General features: G+C 35.1%; 1 protein-coding gene across 1 annotated transcript in view; it reads right to left on the bottom strand.

Annotated features, from left to right (window-relative positions):
* LOC105195131 (muscle calcium channel subunit alpha-1) overlaps positions 1–18,136 on the bottom strand; it is a 64,377-nt gene that overhangs the window by 6,418 nt on the left and 39,823 nt on the right. Inside the window, 16 exon segments of the mRNA XM_039449845.1 lie at positions 635–766; positions 1,023–1,132; positions 1,199–1,300; positions 1,413–1,514; positions 1,624–1,757; positions 1,831–2,035; positions 2,244–2,468; positions 2,571–2,725; positions 2,949–3,051; positions 3,130–3,318; positions 3,432–3,515; positions 3,653–3,922; positions 4,966–5,167; positions 5,534–5,680; positions 5,945–5,997; positions 17,863–17,970. Of these exon segments, the coding sequence (XP_039305779.1) occupies positions 635–766; positions 1,023–1,132; positions 1,199–1,300; positions 1,413–1,514; positions 1,624–1,757; positions 1,831–2,035; positions 2,244–2,468; positions 2,571–2,725; positions 2,949–3,051; positions 3,130–3,318; positions 3,432–3,515; positions 3,653–3,922; positions 4,966–5,167; positions 5,534–5,680; positions 5,945–5,997; positions 17,863–17,970 (2,321 nt within the window).

Genomic DNA, 18,136 nt, shown 5'->3' with positions numbered 1-18,136 from the left:
TAGAGCAAGCAATGTGAATCAACAAAAAAAAAAAAAAATATGATGGAAAGCCAGCTACTGATCGCCCTAACTTGTCTTACCATATTCGTTATTGGGATGGAGATAGTTCCCCCTACCCGATCCACTGAAACGGTACGATAGTAAACAGAAAAGCGAAAGGGATAATGAGAGATGATACGATCGACCCGCTCTAAGAGGCGAAATAAATAATTTTTTGCAAGTGGGAAAATTTTGCAAAAAATTGCATAAAAATTTTGAAGGTCCAAAGATCGTGTCATCGATCAATCGTGCCATCTATTTTTTTTTTTTTTAATTATTTGCACATTATCGCGCGCGCGCGTCCAATACAAATAAAAAGTAATTAAATGAAACTGACGCAGCGTCCTTTCTCGACTATGTGAATTTACGAGATTTATTTTATCTCGTAATATAACGAGCCAATTAAAAAATTAAATTGATGAGCGTCTTGCATGCACTATGACGTGATATACCGAGAAAGAGAGAGAAAATAAGATCGTTGTAAGAAATAATAATTATCGTTTATACACGAACGAGACATGATAATCTAACAGAAATAGGGTACTCGCTGTAATTTATCGTTCGCTCGCTCGTACTGTACGCGTTCTGTACTTACTCGACCACTTTGTAAGACGGCTGTTGCGCCGAATTGCCGAAAGCAGCGAGCGGTCTCAGGGGTATATTCTCTTCAACGCCCGTTAGTCGCAAATCAGTTCCTATCTGGTTCATCGCACCATCACTTAGACCACTGTACGATTAATTTTTTTTTTAAATACATTGATATATAAATAATTACTTAATATACAATTAATTAATAGTTGAGCTAACACAATTTAATAAATTAACCTAATGCTTTTTGTGAAAGGTATATAACTCGTAAGATATTTTGAAAACAACTTGGAATTTAATTTCCATTTTTTTAACACGTTATAAATTATATCCTAATTATATCTTACTTAAGATTATGTAAATTATATATCAATGAAAACATGTGAAATAATTACCCCGCTATATTTGGCACAATTTGATGAGTGATTTGTTTGGTGATATCCGTGACGGCGCTCCTCCGTAACGAGGCATACGGTAGAAAATCTATGGAATTGGTCGGGGAAGCCTGTAACAAAGCTTTTGATTAGATCACAATCAGCGGGAGAGAAACCTACGTTAAAACGTTACGTGCCTTTACAGTGGTAGAGTTGACCTTTAGCGATTTCGCCCTGTGGAAACCGTGGTGCCCTTTTCGCATACTGGACCACACGCTGCCAAAGAGCGAATGGTTTCTCTGAAAATTTTATTAAATAATTAATTGCGTAATATACGTTTAAATTGTAGAAATTATTTCATTGTTATTTAATAAGCTTCTTGAATATAAGACACATGATCGCTGATCTCACCCTATGCATAGGTTCCGGATTGTCGTCGAGAAGTTCTTCCAAATTACCGGAAATTGCGCGTTTCAATTCGGGGCCAGCTTCGTGTAACGTTCTTAACCCAGCCTTTAAATTAAAATTGCGTGCAACAAAGAATATTATTTATAAAATGTCCAAACATGTGATCCTAAGCTCTAAACATATTTTCTCCTAAACTTTAAAATAGTCTAATCACCTGAAGGGTCACAGTGTTGAGACAATCTCTATCGCCGTCCTTCATTTCCTGTTCTTTGCGTTTCTTGAATCGACGGAAATAGTCCTGGATGAGGAAGGTTGCGTAAAATTTGCCGACCGTCACCTCGTCATCCACTGGAAAGATCGACTCAAAGTGTAAATTTAATTCCACACAGAAAAACAAATTTTACGATGGAGGAACGCTTACCTCCGGGCGGTGGTACCACTTGATCTAGAAGCTTCGGACTAGTCCTCTTCCAGATCTTCTTGATCACCGCCCTGAGTTCGGCATTTGCGTCATCAATATTACCCTCCGTCTTGATTCTCAGCGATGTCCTCACGACGGCAAACAAAGTCGCGTTGAACAACACGGTACCATCGCTGTTTAGCGGCATGTTCATTGAGACGAGTCTCTGAATTTTTAATTTTGAGATTAGGAACGATTTTGTTAATTTGAACTTGAAAACAATTTTCTTAGTTTATTCATTAAATATGAGTCACGAGTTTATCTACTAGAGTCTGACATTACACTACAAAATTTACATCGAACACAGTGTAAATAATTTTTCTCTCCTGCAACTCTATAGATCTATAATTATATTATTGGTCTTATTTGCTAACCTTACAAGCTACTCTATGAGGACACAGCTTTCCAAAACCCAAAGGCGGTGATATTTTCCTTAGTAACGTTACCACGTCGAGATGTTTAATGCGCCCTTTGGCGTCGGGGTCGTACTCGGACCACAGGCGAATAAATTCGTCCAAGTGGTGCGGCCCGAGAATCGACCAATCTCTCGTCAAGTAGTCAAAGTTGTCCATGATAACGGCGACGAAAAGATTGATAATCTGTTTTTCGCAAAATACACACATTAAATTTAGAAGCTCTGTCAAAGATTTAAATAGCAAATAAAACTAATGTGATAAGAAGATAAAGCGAGATGCACTTACGAGAAATGAACAGAGCACATAGAAGGATATGAAATACGGAAATGCAATGTCCGACCCGCAGTTGTCCTTGCCTTCATCGAATGAGTCGCTCTCTTTATCACATTCAACTCCCTCTTTCGACGAAGTATCCATCATTATTTCTTGCCACGCCTCGCCTATAGTAACAAACAATCAATCGATCATGATTTTTTCAATGTTATGTTTATCTTTGATAATTAATTATGACACCTTGCAATTACATATTTTAACTATCAAAATTTTTATTGAAAAAGTTGCGTATCGATTACTGTTAAGCGAATGCTAATCCGAAAATTCGACCAATTGTATCATTTTTATCTTTTAATAACAAATATTTTAAATTAAATAAAATATACATACCTGTTGCCGATCTAAATAGAACCAACACGGCTTGCGGAAAGGACTGGAAATTATTATTGCGATTTATTTCCGTCTCGTCATTTATCGCGATCTTTCCGAAGACCTAAAAAGAAGCGTCGTTCGTTTGAACTACCGTTGTTTGTATGATGCACGTGTTTTTCCATCGATCGGTATTGCTTACCTGCATGCCTATTACAGCGTAAATGAAAAAGAGCATTATAATAAGAAGGGCGACATAGGGCAGGGCCTGAAAGGATTTAATAAACGTCCATAAAAGTGTTCGGATACCCTCCCCTCTGCTCAGTAGCTTAACCAATCTCATTACGCGAAACAGCCTGAAGAAATTGATGGAAAAGAGGTTGCTTCCAGGCTAAAAAGATGACAAAATAGTTTAATGACAGTTTTACTTCCGTCTCTTAAATATAATCGTGAATATTGCTTTAGATACTCGATCAATGTCAAGCATCATGGAAGTATACTTACGCTAACCTCCGAATAAACAATGTCGATAAAACTTCCGAGCACGATAATAAAGTCGAAAACGTTCCACGCATCGCCGAAGTAATTCTGCAAATTAATAATGAACTTGCTTACAAATAATTAATTAATGTTGATATAAAGTGAAATTAAAAATTAAATATTTTGAACGAATGTGAAATGTAAAAGAACACACATAGATTTATACACAGATACGAGATTTGCACCTTAAATCGAAATGCAGCCAACTTAAACACAAACTCAAGCGCGAACACAGCGGTGAAGATCATGTTGAGAACGTCCAGGATATCCGTGTAAAGTGGCGGTTGTCGATAAAATTTCATCGCGAGCGTTAAAGTGTTGATCATAATTAGCATGAATATCGTGTATTCAAACGGCTGGGAGGTGACGAACCACCAGACTTTGTACTGTATTCGATGCTTTGGTATGTAGCGACGCACTGGCTTAGCTTTCAGCGCGAACTCGATGCAATTTCTCTGCAGAAAGAAACGATTATTAATTCTTTACGATGGAATTTTTGTGTGACTTTCGAACTCCTTAGTTCTAAACATTTTGTTATCAAAGAAAATTATAATGGAATTATATAGTGATACTTTATTCCCATTATTTTCAAGTTTATTATTTTTTGTTAATTTTGTTGTATAATACATATATATAGGGTGAGATATTTAAATTGAGATACTATAATTAAATATCTTACAAAGTTAGAATACGAAGCATTTTTGTGTTTCAACAAATGTTTCATAATTTTCAAGGAAAAGTTATATGGGACAAATAATAGTAAAATCAATTTTTTGAAAAAATCGAACTTTTTAAGTTGCCTTCATATAAGTCATTGATTTAAAAAAAATAGAATTATATGATTTTTTTTACGTACAAAGAAAATAACATACAGTTGTTTTTTAAAACAATTATGCGATTTGTAATCTGTAATCTTTACATATTGCAAACATATATTTAACATATCTTTATTGATAAGCAACTTGGTTTTTTACACTAATTAATTCATTATTTTTTGCACAAAAGTATTAAGATGCAATTATTAAAAAATTAATAATTTATAAGATATTTTATACTTTATGATACAAAGTATGATAAAGTATAAAATATCTCGTAAACTATTGATTTTTCAATAACTTTATCTAATACTCTTATATGTCGAATAATTAGAGGAATTATATTATGTAAAAAAAAATTCTCCATTTAAAAAATGGCGATGACGTTTACACCTTAAAAACTGATGTTTTTAAAAAAATTGATTTTACTATTAGTTTCCCTTCAGATTATAATCTGAAGGGAAACGTTGATTTCTAAAATGTTTTCTTTCCAAGATATTCGAGCATCTCAATTTAAATACCTCACCCTGTATATATATTTTTATTAATTTTTTAATTAAATTTAATAGCTTGTACGTCTTGTACAAATGGGGATTATTCTTGAAGTATATATAATTTCGTTATGATATTAGTACCATTGAACACAGTAATTAAATTATTAATTCAACTCTCGCGCGATTCACCTGATTTTTATCGAGCTCGCAGTTTTTGTACTCTTGCTCGCCTTCATTTTGAAAGGTGACAATAACGAAACCGACGAAGATGTTCACCATGAAGAATGCGATGATGATAATGTAGATGATGTAGTAGGCGGCCACTATCGGCCGAAAATTATGAATTGGTCCACGGTTTTCTTTATTTGAGTCGATTGACCAATCTAATAATCTGTCAGCAGACACGAGAAACGGCGATAAGTATTAGATATGTTACACTTATAACTACAATAATTAACATATTTATTTATATATCTATTTTCTTAATATTGTTGACAAAATTATGTAACGAAATATTATATGAAAGACAGGATATTAGTCGACACAAAGAATAACAAACCACAGAGAAAGTAATAAGAAAGGAAAAGATGTAAGAAGAGTTCTCTTAATGGAAACTCTGTTATGTCGACATTGAGATTGCTGTAAAAGCAAAGTTTGCATAAGTAGCCTTTTGTACTGAATTTAATGTATTGAATGTAACTCAATAGAGATATCAAAACAGCATACCTTCTGAACGTAAAATACAAAATATACTTACGATGGCCAACCTTCGAAAGTCGAGACCGTAAAAAGGGTCAACATCGCTTTGGCAACGTTATCGAAGTGAAATCTCTGCTGTAACCATTCTCTCTGTCTTACGGACGGTTTGTTAAAATTGCCGTCTGGGAATTCCAAAAAAGTACCCCTGGAAAGGAGAGTTTTCTTGCACCGTATTCTAAATATGTATAGCCTATTTGAATCTTTAAATTGTCCGTGAATTAATGAGAAACTTTGTTATTTCCGTCACTACGTTTAAAGTATTTTTAAATTGGATATCTCTCGTCAATATATTATACGCAAGATTACTAATAATTTTTAAAGATTCGTAGCTTTCGCAATTCTTACATTAGACTTTCGATTGAGCAAAATTTAAATTATTTTATTAATTTATAATGTAATCGTAACTTACTGGCATTCGATCTCCGTCATTTTCGATCCATCAGTACAATAGAAAAACTTGCCCTACACAACACAAGAAGTCTATCAATTTCGATCGTTTGTTAACGTGCCCGTTAAAACGGAGCTAGAATTTACGCAACATGTTAAAGCTGCGGACGACACGCTAGCGTTCTTGAAATTCAATTTGCCATTCACCACGCTAAACAATTACTTTTCGCGCGAATACATAATTTACGCACATACAAGTAATTATCTGTTCGATAATCGATTAAATATGAAATATAGCACTAGTTTACAAGGTTTTGTGCAAGAGCATTGGAAGCTATTTTAGATCAGGAAGAATTATTTTTTTACGCTGAGCCCAAATTTGCCATCAAATTTTCATTAGATTTTTGAGGTATAGAAAAAACATTTTTTTTTCTTCTAATATTTAGTGAAGTTTTATTAAAAACAAATCAGAAATGTTGAGTGTTTAATTTGCATGAAAATTTTGATATGAAAAAGTAAATGTAAATAGGCAAATTTTTACAACGGTTTTGTGATTATGACAGTCCTTTTTTCCAATAACGTCCCAATGATATCTTGTCCTTTGCGTAGAATTTAAAATCTCAAAGATCGCCAGCATGTGACGGGTTACACATCAGCTGTAAATCGGCCATTCTTGCGGTAGCATTGTCAGCGGCAACAACAACGAGACGTGATCGAGCAAAGTAAGATAGTGTTAACGTGAGGCAGAAACGTAGTATGGTAAAAAAGAAACATTCCTCGTTGGCACGTGCATACATATGTACAACAAAGTACGGAGCGATGCGTGGGGTTCCTCGACCAATTTCGCAACCACGTCCAACGTATAAATAAGCGTTTTGTCGCACTTGGTAGTACACTGACATCGAGTGCATAAGCACGCTGAGGGAGAGGTGTCGGTGAACAGGTCCTTCGCCCTCCCCTCGCCTTGAAACCTGCGTCGCGACCATGTGGACAGAGCGAGCTGCGAGACGGTGCAATAATTGCGAGGAACACCCTCTCCAGTCTTTCAAATTTTTACGTTTGCGCAAAATTAATGCGTAAACTCCATGTCGCAACTCTTGTCGCTTATACGATTCACTCGATGTATCAAAATTTCATAAAAGTAACGATATATAAAGTCTCGCGCGATACAAAAAGAAAAATTGTAATAGCTAGAAAGATTTAAATTTGATAACAATTGTCTCGTTTAACAATTAACATGAAATACGATTAGAATTATATCATAAATTTAGAAACATCAGTGGTACAGCGACGCAGAAATAAATAATAATAATAATATTAATTTTAAATAGCTTTATCCTCAAGTCTCGCGTGAATTCACGGAGTGATACAGCAATTACAGTAATTATTCGAGAAGATAATGTGTCATTTTCTGCAAAAGAGATGCTCGGAAACATGGCGAAGGTGTATTTTCAATGGACGCTATTATTGCACCTCGACGCTTTAAAGGGTTGCAGTCTATAGACGCACGCGTGTAATGCGCCCTGTAATGCTCTCGATGAAATCGTCATGTCTACGTGACTGCTCCATTATCCGTCGACATGGCGCGCTCGCGTGGGCTCGGACACGACATGGGAAAAAAAGCACGAACAATGGGCCACCGTGACGCGCCAAATTGTACTAATTGCCACCTACGTAAAACGAGCTGGTGCGGGCCAAAATAACGAAACAGGTTGAAATAACAACGCAGCCCACCTATCCCCGCTGACACAACACAGCTGACGATTTTGTTGTCGCCCTCCCTCCCTTCTCCTCTGCCTCCTTCCTTCTTTTTGTATATAATCCATAATTGCTTGCAAGTAAAAAAGCACAGGCGTCGTACGTGTCGCGGCTCGTGCAGAAGCAGCACTATCGTCATATTCGCGCGACATATATGTATCTTCTATTCTCCTATCTCGTTTATTTTAACATAATTTTCTCTTCTTCACGTCGCATCTCGTGACTCAGACATGCTTCACGTATCTCTTTTCTTTGCGTATGTTGATAAAAAATGACGTTTATGCGTGAATATTCAGATAAAAATGTTTTTACAGCTTGTAGAATAAACGATCATTATGAGCGATATTAATGTATTCATCGAACATCGCCAAGCGACGCTTATGTTGCTCCTGAGAAAAACTCGGACGAATTTAATTCACTTCCATAATGTTATCTTCTCTTTTTTAAATAATTACTAGAGAAACTCTATGTCTAATGGACAGTTAATTTTATGTGACTATCCACACTTCAATATTAACTTATTAGGAAACATTATCTCACAATTTCGTTTTATCGAATATTTTTCCATGTTTTGGTAATTTGCTATTTCTCTTAGTTTTCATCTTCGTAGCATGACCGTTTCGATATATGTGATAATTTTAACGAAGAGATTTTAACGCGAATAATTGTTATTACGAATGTATGCTAATTAATTTCAACGTGTGACGCGTTAGATATTCCGTAAAGTATTAACGACCCAATGCTTCATCTGGTAAATTAAATTTATCGCCTTCCTAAGAAATCATATTTAATTAACTGTTCCCTTTGATTACAAAATTTTTTTTTTATCTGTATATATTTTTTGTTACATATTATTTTATCAAACCGAGCTTTATCAGATCGAGCGCACTGACTGATGTTTCTTCTAAATATAGTTTTAATATATAGCTTCTATTATACGTAACTCGTACTCTGATAAAGTAATATTCTCGTGAAGTCATCCACGAAAATGTCAATTCAAATATAGTTACGCGATCAAGATAGACAGGAATGTGAAAATTCCGCAACTTGTAAATCTGATTGTTATCTTCCGATTATTATCCTCGCAACGACCGTTTGCTTGACGTTAAAAAAAAAAAACCCAAGTTATCCGAAATTTCATGCAACACGTTAGGCGAACCGCAACCACGAGTGTATCTACATATAACTTTTTAATCCGCATTGAATATCCTTCTATTAGCAATTACATCATCGTGATGCAAGCAGACTTATTTGTCACATTAATAAGCGTTATTCGGGGAAGTAGAATGACAATATTTCGCATTCAATCAAAACTCGGGAAGGTGGAGCGATATTGATTTTAAAACAATGTTCACGGGGAATCGTACGGCCGTCGTGACTGCGAATCTCATTCCACTTCCACTGTGTGAATATGAATGTATTGTAGCAAAGTCGGGAGGAGTCTCGCGCAAAGTACGCGGAAGTACGTCGGAACTTCTATGTGAACATCTAAGTGGAGCTACCCGCTAATGCGTCTCGAGTCCCGATCGAGTCGCACGTGAGTAACTTTAGCACTATTTCATACTTTGCGAATACTATGAAACATAACGCTGTCTTGCGAACATCTGTGTGATCTCTCTACGCGGCTGCTCGTACAATCTATCTTTCATCTAAGCCCTAAGTTCAGCTTCACAGCCTCTATTCTTCCTCATGGAATCGTGTGAGTCGTGGAGAAAACTGGTGTTTAGTCAGTTTTAATCGTGACAAAGCGAGACGAACGATTATTCATTTTAGCAAAAACATATAAAAAAATCACCATTTAAATCAGCTTTCGAGTAAAGAAGTTTGAAATTGTAAAGTTATTTTTAACAATTTTTATTTATAAAAATCTCATTACTATTAAAAAAGATAATTTAGTACTTTTTATTAATTATCAATTTTTGAAATAAATCAATACTCGAGTAATTAATTTGATAACTACAAAGAGTCTTTATTAATAATAAATCCATTTTCATTTTATTATTAATTATATAATTTGCTACAATTTAATTGATGCTATTTCATCATGTATCGAGTGCCATTATACTAAAGTTCGCCTCGTTCTATCACATCGTCACGTGTAACTCGTGGTTTCGGTGCACGTGGACGACCAGCATGCACTACGACTAAAGCTTCATTCTCACATATAGCGAAACTGACATGCCTGGTTAAGGGGGTGTTAATCTTTAAACGGGAGAAGGAAGAGGTATACGATATATGGCGATATGATATGCGTATCGTTGGTTGTGTGACGAATAAATATATATGTACAAAAAATATAGATATAAATATATAGTTTGCACGTTGACGTATAATTATATATACACGACAATCTCGCCTGTTTTTTTTTTTTTTTTTTTTTTTTTGTTAAAAGCGTTAATTGTTAATAACAGCGTTACCGTGCTCGAGGGTTGTAAAAAGGAAGACGTATAGAAAGAGAGAGAGAGAGAGAGAGAGAGAGAGAGAGAGAGATCGGCAGCAACGAGACACACGTGCATACATCCGTGGGGTAATCCGTCATCATATTTCCGTGTCTTTCCGGCCGTCAGGATCGCGCGCGATACCGCGATAATTAATGATCGACGGCACGATGATCGATACGTCACGCAGATAATCGGATAATGCCCGTCGTATCGAGCAGAGATAATTTCGCAGCAAAAGGAACCTTTCGGGCAGGAAGTTTCCGTCGTTGGAACGTGTCTGTGTAATATCATTCACTACGTTATTACATTAGAAACTTCGCAACGTGTCCGAAGTCACTGTGATATTGTAAAATGTCATGCCTTGCTGCTGATACGATCTCTTGTACGATTTAGGATCAAATTAAAAATAAAATGGGAAATGAGGATTCTCAAAATGGATTTTGGCAAAATTTACGAGTGTCTCTTCTATCAAAAAAAAGATAAAAAAGTGATATTATAAAAAATATTTTATAAATTTTTTTTTGCTTGTCTAATTCGAATAAAAATTGAAGAGTCACAATGTTGCAAAACATAGATCAGACAGATAGGACTAACTTTTTAACATTATTATTATTTAACATTTCTTTGTTTTATTTTCTTCGCTGAATAATTCCATTTAAAAACTCTGATATTAATATAAGTATTTTACGATATTATCGTTAATATCCCGGATAAAATTATGTAAGAAGCGATCAAGTATATTATCCGATATTATCGTAAAAATTTCATTTAACAGAGAAAAAATATTTAACATTTTGTATAAAATTAATTATTTGTAATAATTAATTAACGTTTTGCGATATCACGTGGCAACCATTACACACTATTTACCATCGCTCTCCATATTTCGCTTCGGAAAATTTGGTCGCCGAAGGTGCTCTACTGGAAATTTACCATTGCCGCCGTGGGCAACGGAAGTGAACGTGGGTGCAAGGAATGGAGAGGATAGAAAGAAAATAGGAGGGTAAGGTGAAACAGAGAACAAGATAAAAGAGAGAGAGAGAGAGAGAGAGAGAGAAAGTGGTAACGCAATCTCGTTCGCTTAGTAAGCTTTCTAAGTGGATGGCTGGATGTCTCTTTACCTTAAACAGCTGTACCCCGATAACAGCAAACATGAACTGTAGGAGATAGGTGACCAACATAATGTTGCCGATCGTTTTAATGGCGACAATCACACACTTCACTACGTACTTTTTCACGTAGCGTTTTCGGTTGCGGACGAGCAGGGCGAGCGAGCACAGCGGGGAACACGTGGGGTGGTGAGAGAGTGAGAGAGAACAAAAAAAAAGAGAGTAGCATTAATTGAGGGTGGCATCACTCCAAGGGGCTGGGGGCAAGGGGCGGGGATCTGTGGGGTCCTTCGGGTGGTGGAAGTTCTCGCCACGATTTCAATTTTTTCTTATTCATATCGTACGTTCGCTTAATCGTCTCGTTCGCGTTCTCATTCGCCCGTAGCGTTTATAGCCTCGCTATCCTTGATCTATCCTCTCTCGTATGTGGTGCCTGTTTTTTATTCTACAAATTTCTCACGCGCGGCAATACACGACTGATCGATTCCTTCGAAAGTTGCGCGGCTTCTCTTTATTTCCTCTCGATTTCTCCGGGTTCCCCTCTCCTCTCGGAGATCTTTGATTTTTCTCTTTTATCTGCGATTTTTTTTTAGTTTTATTCCTTTTGTTCTCGTCGCGTGTACTAAGCCCTCGCCATCCCATCTAACCCATCAGTGCTCGATGTTTTTTCTCGGCAATGCACTTATGGGACTCTTGGGGGCGGAAAAACCTCGGCGTTTCTTCAAAAGTTGATTTTATACGCGTGATCACGAGCGTACTCGGTTACATCTGTGGATTCGTGTGGGATATCGCTTGTTCGAATCGCTTTTCGATAGGATTCGCATTTGCCGCTAGTAAACGTTTATCGTTTCGATTGTATACACTTATACCTCGAAGATAAAAAGTTAAAATTAAAGTGTTCTGAGAAATTCTACGAAGAAGTAATAACGCGGATGTCATGGCAATATTATATTTGTTTTATTGATTAATAACACTATCTAAATAACTCGATGTAAATTCTCTCGTTTGTTTATCATAAAAGTATATTCTGCAATACGAAACATCATCTTGCCAATATAACTATCACCGAAATATTCTTTCTTTCATTCGATTCATTTAAATGTCGTTTATTTCTACACAAAAAAACACAAGTAGGAAAATGTTTTTTATTTTTGGGAACAATATCTCAATCTGATCCACGCAATGAAAATCGCATCGCAAAATTGGTAGAAAGCTTCGCTGCTCTCTGCGAAGCTATCGTAAAAATTTCATTCAAACTCGTCGGGCATCAGTGTCGTAACGGTTATTGCCTTTTCTCATGCCTGCACAACTGCTACATTGTGGTCGCAGCCCGCCTTTGGGGGCGACACATTTTCACCCTCTCGCACCCCGTCAAACGAGAAGTCGTTACCAGGCACTTGCGAATTAACGGGGCTAGCTTACGCTTAGCTACTTCTGTGACACTCAATACTGTGTCGCATACTTGTGTTTGTACGTATATGTGCGTGTGAAGGAATATGTGATGGTAGGGCGATCGATACACATGAAACTACGAGCGATATATATATATATATATATATATGTGTGTATATAGAGAAAGAAATATATATATATATATATATGTATGTATATATAAATATAGATAGAGAGATAGATATATGTATATATATATGTATAGATTGGTAAATAGATAGATAGATAGATAGATAGATAGATAGGTAGATAGATAGACAGATAGATTGATAGATAGATAGATAGATATAATGTCGGGCTGAACGACTTGTCTCTCTTGCTTAAGATTAATAATCAGAACAAGCTATAAATATATAAAGATAGTCTAGAATGTCAACTATTCTATCATCTTCTATATTACACTATATCTTCCTTCATTGTACTAGTAAGCGCCGAATTCCACATTCCGATATTCTCGATCAGTTTCGCGAACATCATCTCCTGTCGATCGTGTTCGATGGCGATAGATTGTATCCTTTATCGAGCGAAGAACCTTAATATCTTTTATGAAGCATTGATACTCTTATTCGCAAGTGTTTAAGAAACTCTGCAAATTCTTGGAAAATTAATAGTACTTGTAAAACTTTGCAAGAAGAGAAGCGAGCAAGTTCGATAAAGGATTAGAACGATTGCAGAACGATAGTTACAGGAGTTTTCCGTGGTATATAAAATTAAATGCAATTAAATTCGCGATTTGCAACGCCTGATTTAACCTGACTGATATTGATTCGCCTAACCGCTTCCATCGAGCTTGCTTAATAAGCAAGCTTATCCGATTTCATCCAAATTTCCTATTTTTTATCGATCTCGATTGTCTCATTTCAATAACAACAGCCAAACGTTCTATTTAATGTTAAAAAGTTTGGTTGATTTCTTCATATTCTTGATTTCTAAAAAGTGAATTTTAGCAGTCACGAATTTTAAAAACATACTTGATATCGTTTTGCCTTAGTCTATTTTTTAAAAATAAAAATATTGTTTTAAGAAACATTCGTAGCATTTTATGTTCAATCGAAAACGAAATAAAGTCACGAGATAAAAACGGACAATTGAGATCGACGATCTCCAAGCCTATGAAAACGGATGGAGAAAGAAATTGCCGTGGTGCTTCCTTTTGCAGCAATTATGGGTCTGTGCGCGTGTGTAGGGACTGCTTTTCGTGATCTTTTCCCCTTTCGACTGTCCGACGGCGAAGTCCCGCGGCGAGTGTGGCGCTTACGAGAAAACAATGCCCTTTTCCTCTTCTCCTCCACCTTTCTCTCTCGTGTTAATATAGCGGCACACCACTGCAATGCTTAGCCGGTACAAGCATGCAATTCTCAAACATCCTACTACCAGTCATAAAATCACGAAGTCTGCGTTACTTTCTATTTCTTTTTTGATGGGTGGGTGGATGTGTACGTGTAAAAATATAAATATCAAAGGAATTAGTACACTCTTGGAGGCCTGCTTGTATTTTGCGTAAATGTTAGTATATATGCATGTGTGTATGCGTATCTCTGGGATCTATATGTGTACGTGGGAAGATCGGCACCGCTCCAACAACGTTGAAGGATTACCTTGGATAATCATAAAAGTAGCTATATATTTTTATAGACAGATTTTCTTCGTTTATAGTGATACATTACATCGAGATCTAAATAATTCATAGCGTTCTATATATGAAGCACATATTTCCAAGAAAAATAAAAATATTTTAGATATATCGAGATGATGTATCTAAATTTCTCCGTTTTTATTAATTTTATTTGATAATCTTTGCGCGATTTTCAAGATGCCGATCCACCTTTTGAAGCGCATTAAAAAATATTCGTGTTGTAAGTATACAATCAAGTAATTAAATATACATTATATTTTATTTATTTAAGGTCAATATATTTTGAAATAAATATCACGAGGTATAAAGAACTTTTCCGAATTCATACTATAAAAAATAATTAACTTTCAATGTTCCAAAGTTCTCTTTTTTTTTAACTTCTGCAAGTTTTTTATTGATTGTTATTTTAAACATTCATCCATTTGCGGTTTGAAATTCAGCTTATCATGTGGATAATAATATTATTAAAGACTTTTTTCAGCTTTGAAAATAAAAAATCACGCAATTATGTCAGTTTTTTTCATTTTCCAGTTGAAGAAAGTTAAAAAATTATATCAGGTGATAAATGTCTTATATAGTCCTTTGCAAAAATATATTCCTACATTGAGAAAAGTTCGAATATTTTTTATTCACTATAGATAGATATTCTGATGTGAGAGAGAATGGATGTGTGAACTTGTATGTGTATTGTTACTGTAATTGTTTCGTATCGCCTCTGTAGTCTATCGAGCCTCGAGTAGCAAACAATCTCGTAATGGCAAAAAGAAGAGAGAGAGAGAAAGAGAGATATAATATATAAAACAGGTAGATCGTAGATGTCCAACTGATAGGAGTAATAAACGAAGAAACGAAAATCAATGCCGAAAGAGCAAAGGCATGTTAGATCTTGCGTAAAGCCGCTTTTCTTTTCTCATTTTTTTTTACACTCGACTATCCCCGATCTGCTTTTGAGCTACCGTCTCATCTCCCCCCGGTCGCTCGTCCACTACATATACATATATTAAATTACATTGGCGTGGCACGATTTATTATGACAAGAGAGCCAATGAAGTAATTGAGACCATTGAATAAAAGGAGTAATACCGCAATCTTTCAATAATAACATAATTATTACTATATACAGTGTAAGTAATTATAAAAATTATAATCATTTGATAGTTATTAGGAAAATATGAAGAGATTGCAGATAATTTTTTCATTAAAAAGTTATCGCGTTATCCATTTTGTTCAAGAATTTTAAATGCTTTACTTGATCTGATATCTTTATATATTAATCAGGTTTTTCCTTTTTTTCATTACGCGCTATTTTTTTGTTGCTATAATTATATTCACTAACTGTTTAAAACACGGAATAAATTTTGGCAAATAATTTTTGATACCCAAAATTTTTCTGACGAGATATACATATGTCTAAACATTATTCGATTCTCTGAAAGCGGTATAAATATATCGAATCAAATGTGTTGATATTAAAGCTACCAAAAAAATACATAGAGAAAATTTGTTGTCGAAAAATCGCATTTTAATAACAAAACTATTGTTTTTCTTTTACCGCTCTGAACAAAATTGTTTATATTTATATCTATTTCAAAAATTGCTACAAAGTGCAATACTTTTTTTGAAATTTTTGTAGACAATAATTTGATAAAAACGATATGTATTCTTTCTTTCTATTTTTTTATTTTCCCAAAATAATAATAGCGATATTTTTTTCTTGCTAAAACTATCAACAAATAATATCAATATGATTCAATTTTAATGTACTGCAGTTTTTAAAAAATTGTTCGAAACAGCATGCATATATATTAATTTTATTATGATTTAAAATTGTAAAATCATGCTATTTAACCAAGGGAACGATAAATTATATTTTACATAATTAAACAGATTGGTACGAGTGAAAACTAGAAAACTGAGAACTGCTTTCACACCAAACCCGAGAGAAAGAAAGAGAAAAAGAGACAGAAATATGTTATTTTAACATAGACGTGATATTATAACGTTTAAATAATCTGGTTAACTTGATAGAGCTTGTTGGATAAAATCAAAATAAAATTCACTCGCGCGTTTTTCCAAAGTTTTGAAGTACTTATCTCGGCCTTGGGCTATGTATATGTGATGCAATAAAATTCAATGAAACTGAAATTTTATCGCACACGCGACACATACACCCATAAAAAAAAATTTTTTTTTTTCTTACGTCTCTACACACTTGACAAATTTTTCAAGGCATAATTTTAAACGAGTATTGATTTGAATTTTTATAAATATATTATCTAAAGAACATAAAATATAGTGGCAAAATGAATGATTCAAAACACTCGGCGTGAGTATTGAATGAGCAACGTCGATGTAAAATTGATTTATCGAACAATAAAAAGCAAATTGTCAAATTGGCCTTCGGCAAACGAGGCGCTTAAAAGATCCCATATAAGTGTGAACAAAGAATACGATCGTGGCCTCAGTGAGAGGTTTCGGGGAGAGTGTCGAGACAAGAAACCCAATTATGAGTAAGTTACACGCAAAAGACAATTTGTTTCATAAGGGGAGGTACCCAAAGATGTTTTTATCAGAGAAAACAACATTCGCCTCGTGCTCGCACCCCTCGACGATTATTTTCCACGTGCCGCAGCCGCACGGGCGCGCATCGATTACTGTCGATATCGAAGATTGAGACATAGACGCTCTAATTACACGATGCGTTCGTTAATTCCACAACTTTGTTCCGCTTCATTCACGCAAACCAGGGATGATATTGATTAGTAGCAAAGTAGACTTTTTACAGCTTTTTGCGACAGTCAAAATAATTAATAAAATTTATTCAAAGTATATATTCACACATGTGTATCAAGTGCGCAAAACAGTGATAAAAATTTCGTGCGTGTGTTTAAAAATTTGTGATAAAAATCTGCAAAATCCGAGTAGTGCAAAAATTTGATATGAAAAAACACATAATTATCGATGATAAAAAACTTTAATCTAACTATAAAGCCGCAAAAGCTTATTTATAAGGCAAAAGCTTGAACGCGCGTGTCGTCAGTTTTGATTCATATTTTCTCAAAAAAAAGAAAAAAAAAGGAAAATCCTAGTCGCATTTTTCCATCAAGAATTCTATTAATCATTTCTAAATTAAGATCTTTAAGATACAATCGATTTTTGCAACAAGCTGAAAATAATCGTCGAAGAAGCTGCCGAAATATCGAAAGGCGTTGACTCAGGTTGACAGTAGTCGTAGTAGTGGTAATGAATTTGATGATGGTGAATTGAATTTCTGGTTGCATTAAGAAATGTATGGATAAACGAATGAACAAATGTTGAAAACGGATCTTGAAAAAGAGAGAAAGGGAGATAGAGAGAAAGAGAAAGAGAGAAAAAAGAGAGGGTAGATTTGAGGCTGAGATTTTAAGAGGGTTTTTTTGGGGTTGTTCGTGGAGTGTAGTCGACTGGTAATAATATATTTACGCCACTCTAATGTATACTATAAGAGATTCGGAAGAGAACTTTCTTGGGACCGTATCGATATATCTAGGCCCGATAATCCTACCTTGAAGAGTTGTACGCCAATGACGGCGAACACGAACTGCAGGAGGCTGGTGACGAGGACTATGTTTCCGATAGTCTTTACCGCTACGATGACGCACTGTACTACGTGCTGGGTTCATAATATTAATCATAATATATATTCGCCCTTTATAATAGAGAGATATGGAAATTATATACGCGCAATAATATCACGCTTATTTCATTTGTCGTATTTTCTCAAATTCAGCTTTTTTGAATCGCGATAGCGGTTTTTTCGTTGAAACCCAGTAAAATCT

The sequence above is a fragment of the Solenopsis invicta genome, chromosome 5 (genome assembly GCF_016802725.1).
Source record: "Solenopsis invicta isolate M01_SB chromosome 5, UNIL_Sinv_3.0, whole genome shotgun sequence".
NCBI classification, from domain to species: Eukaryota; Metazoa; Arthropoda; class Insecta; order Hymenoptera; family Formicidae; genus Solenopsis; species Solenopsis invicta.
This window is presented reverse-complemented; position numbering and strand designations above follow the sequence as displayed.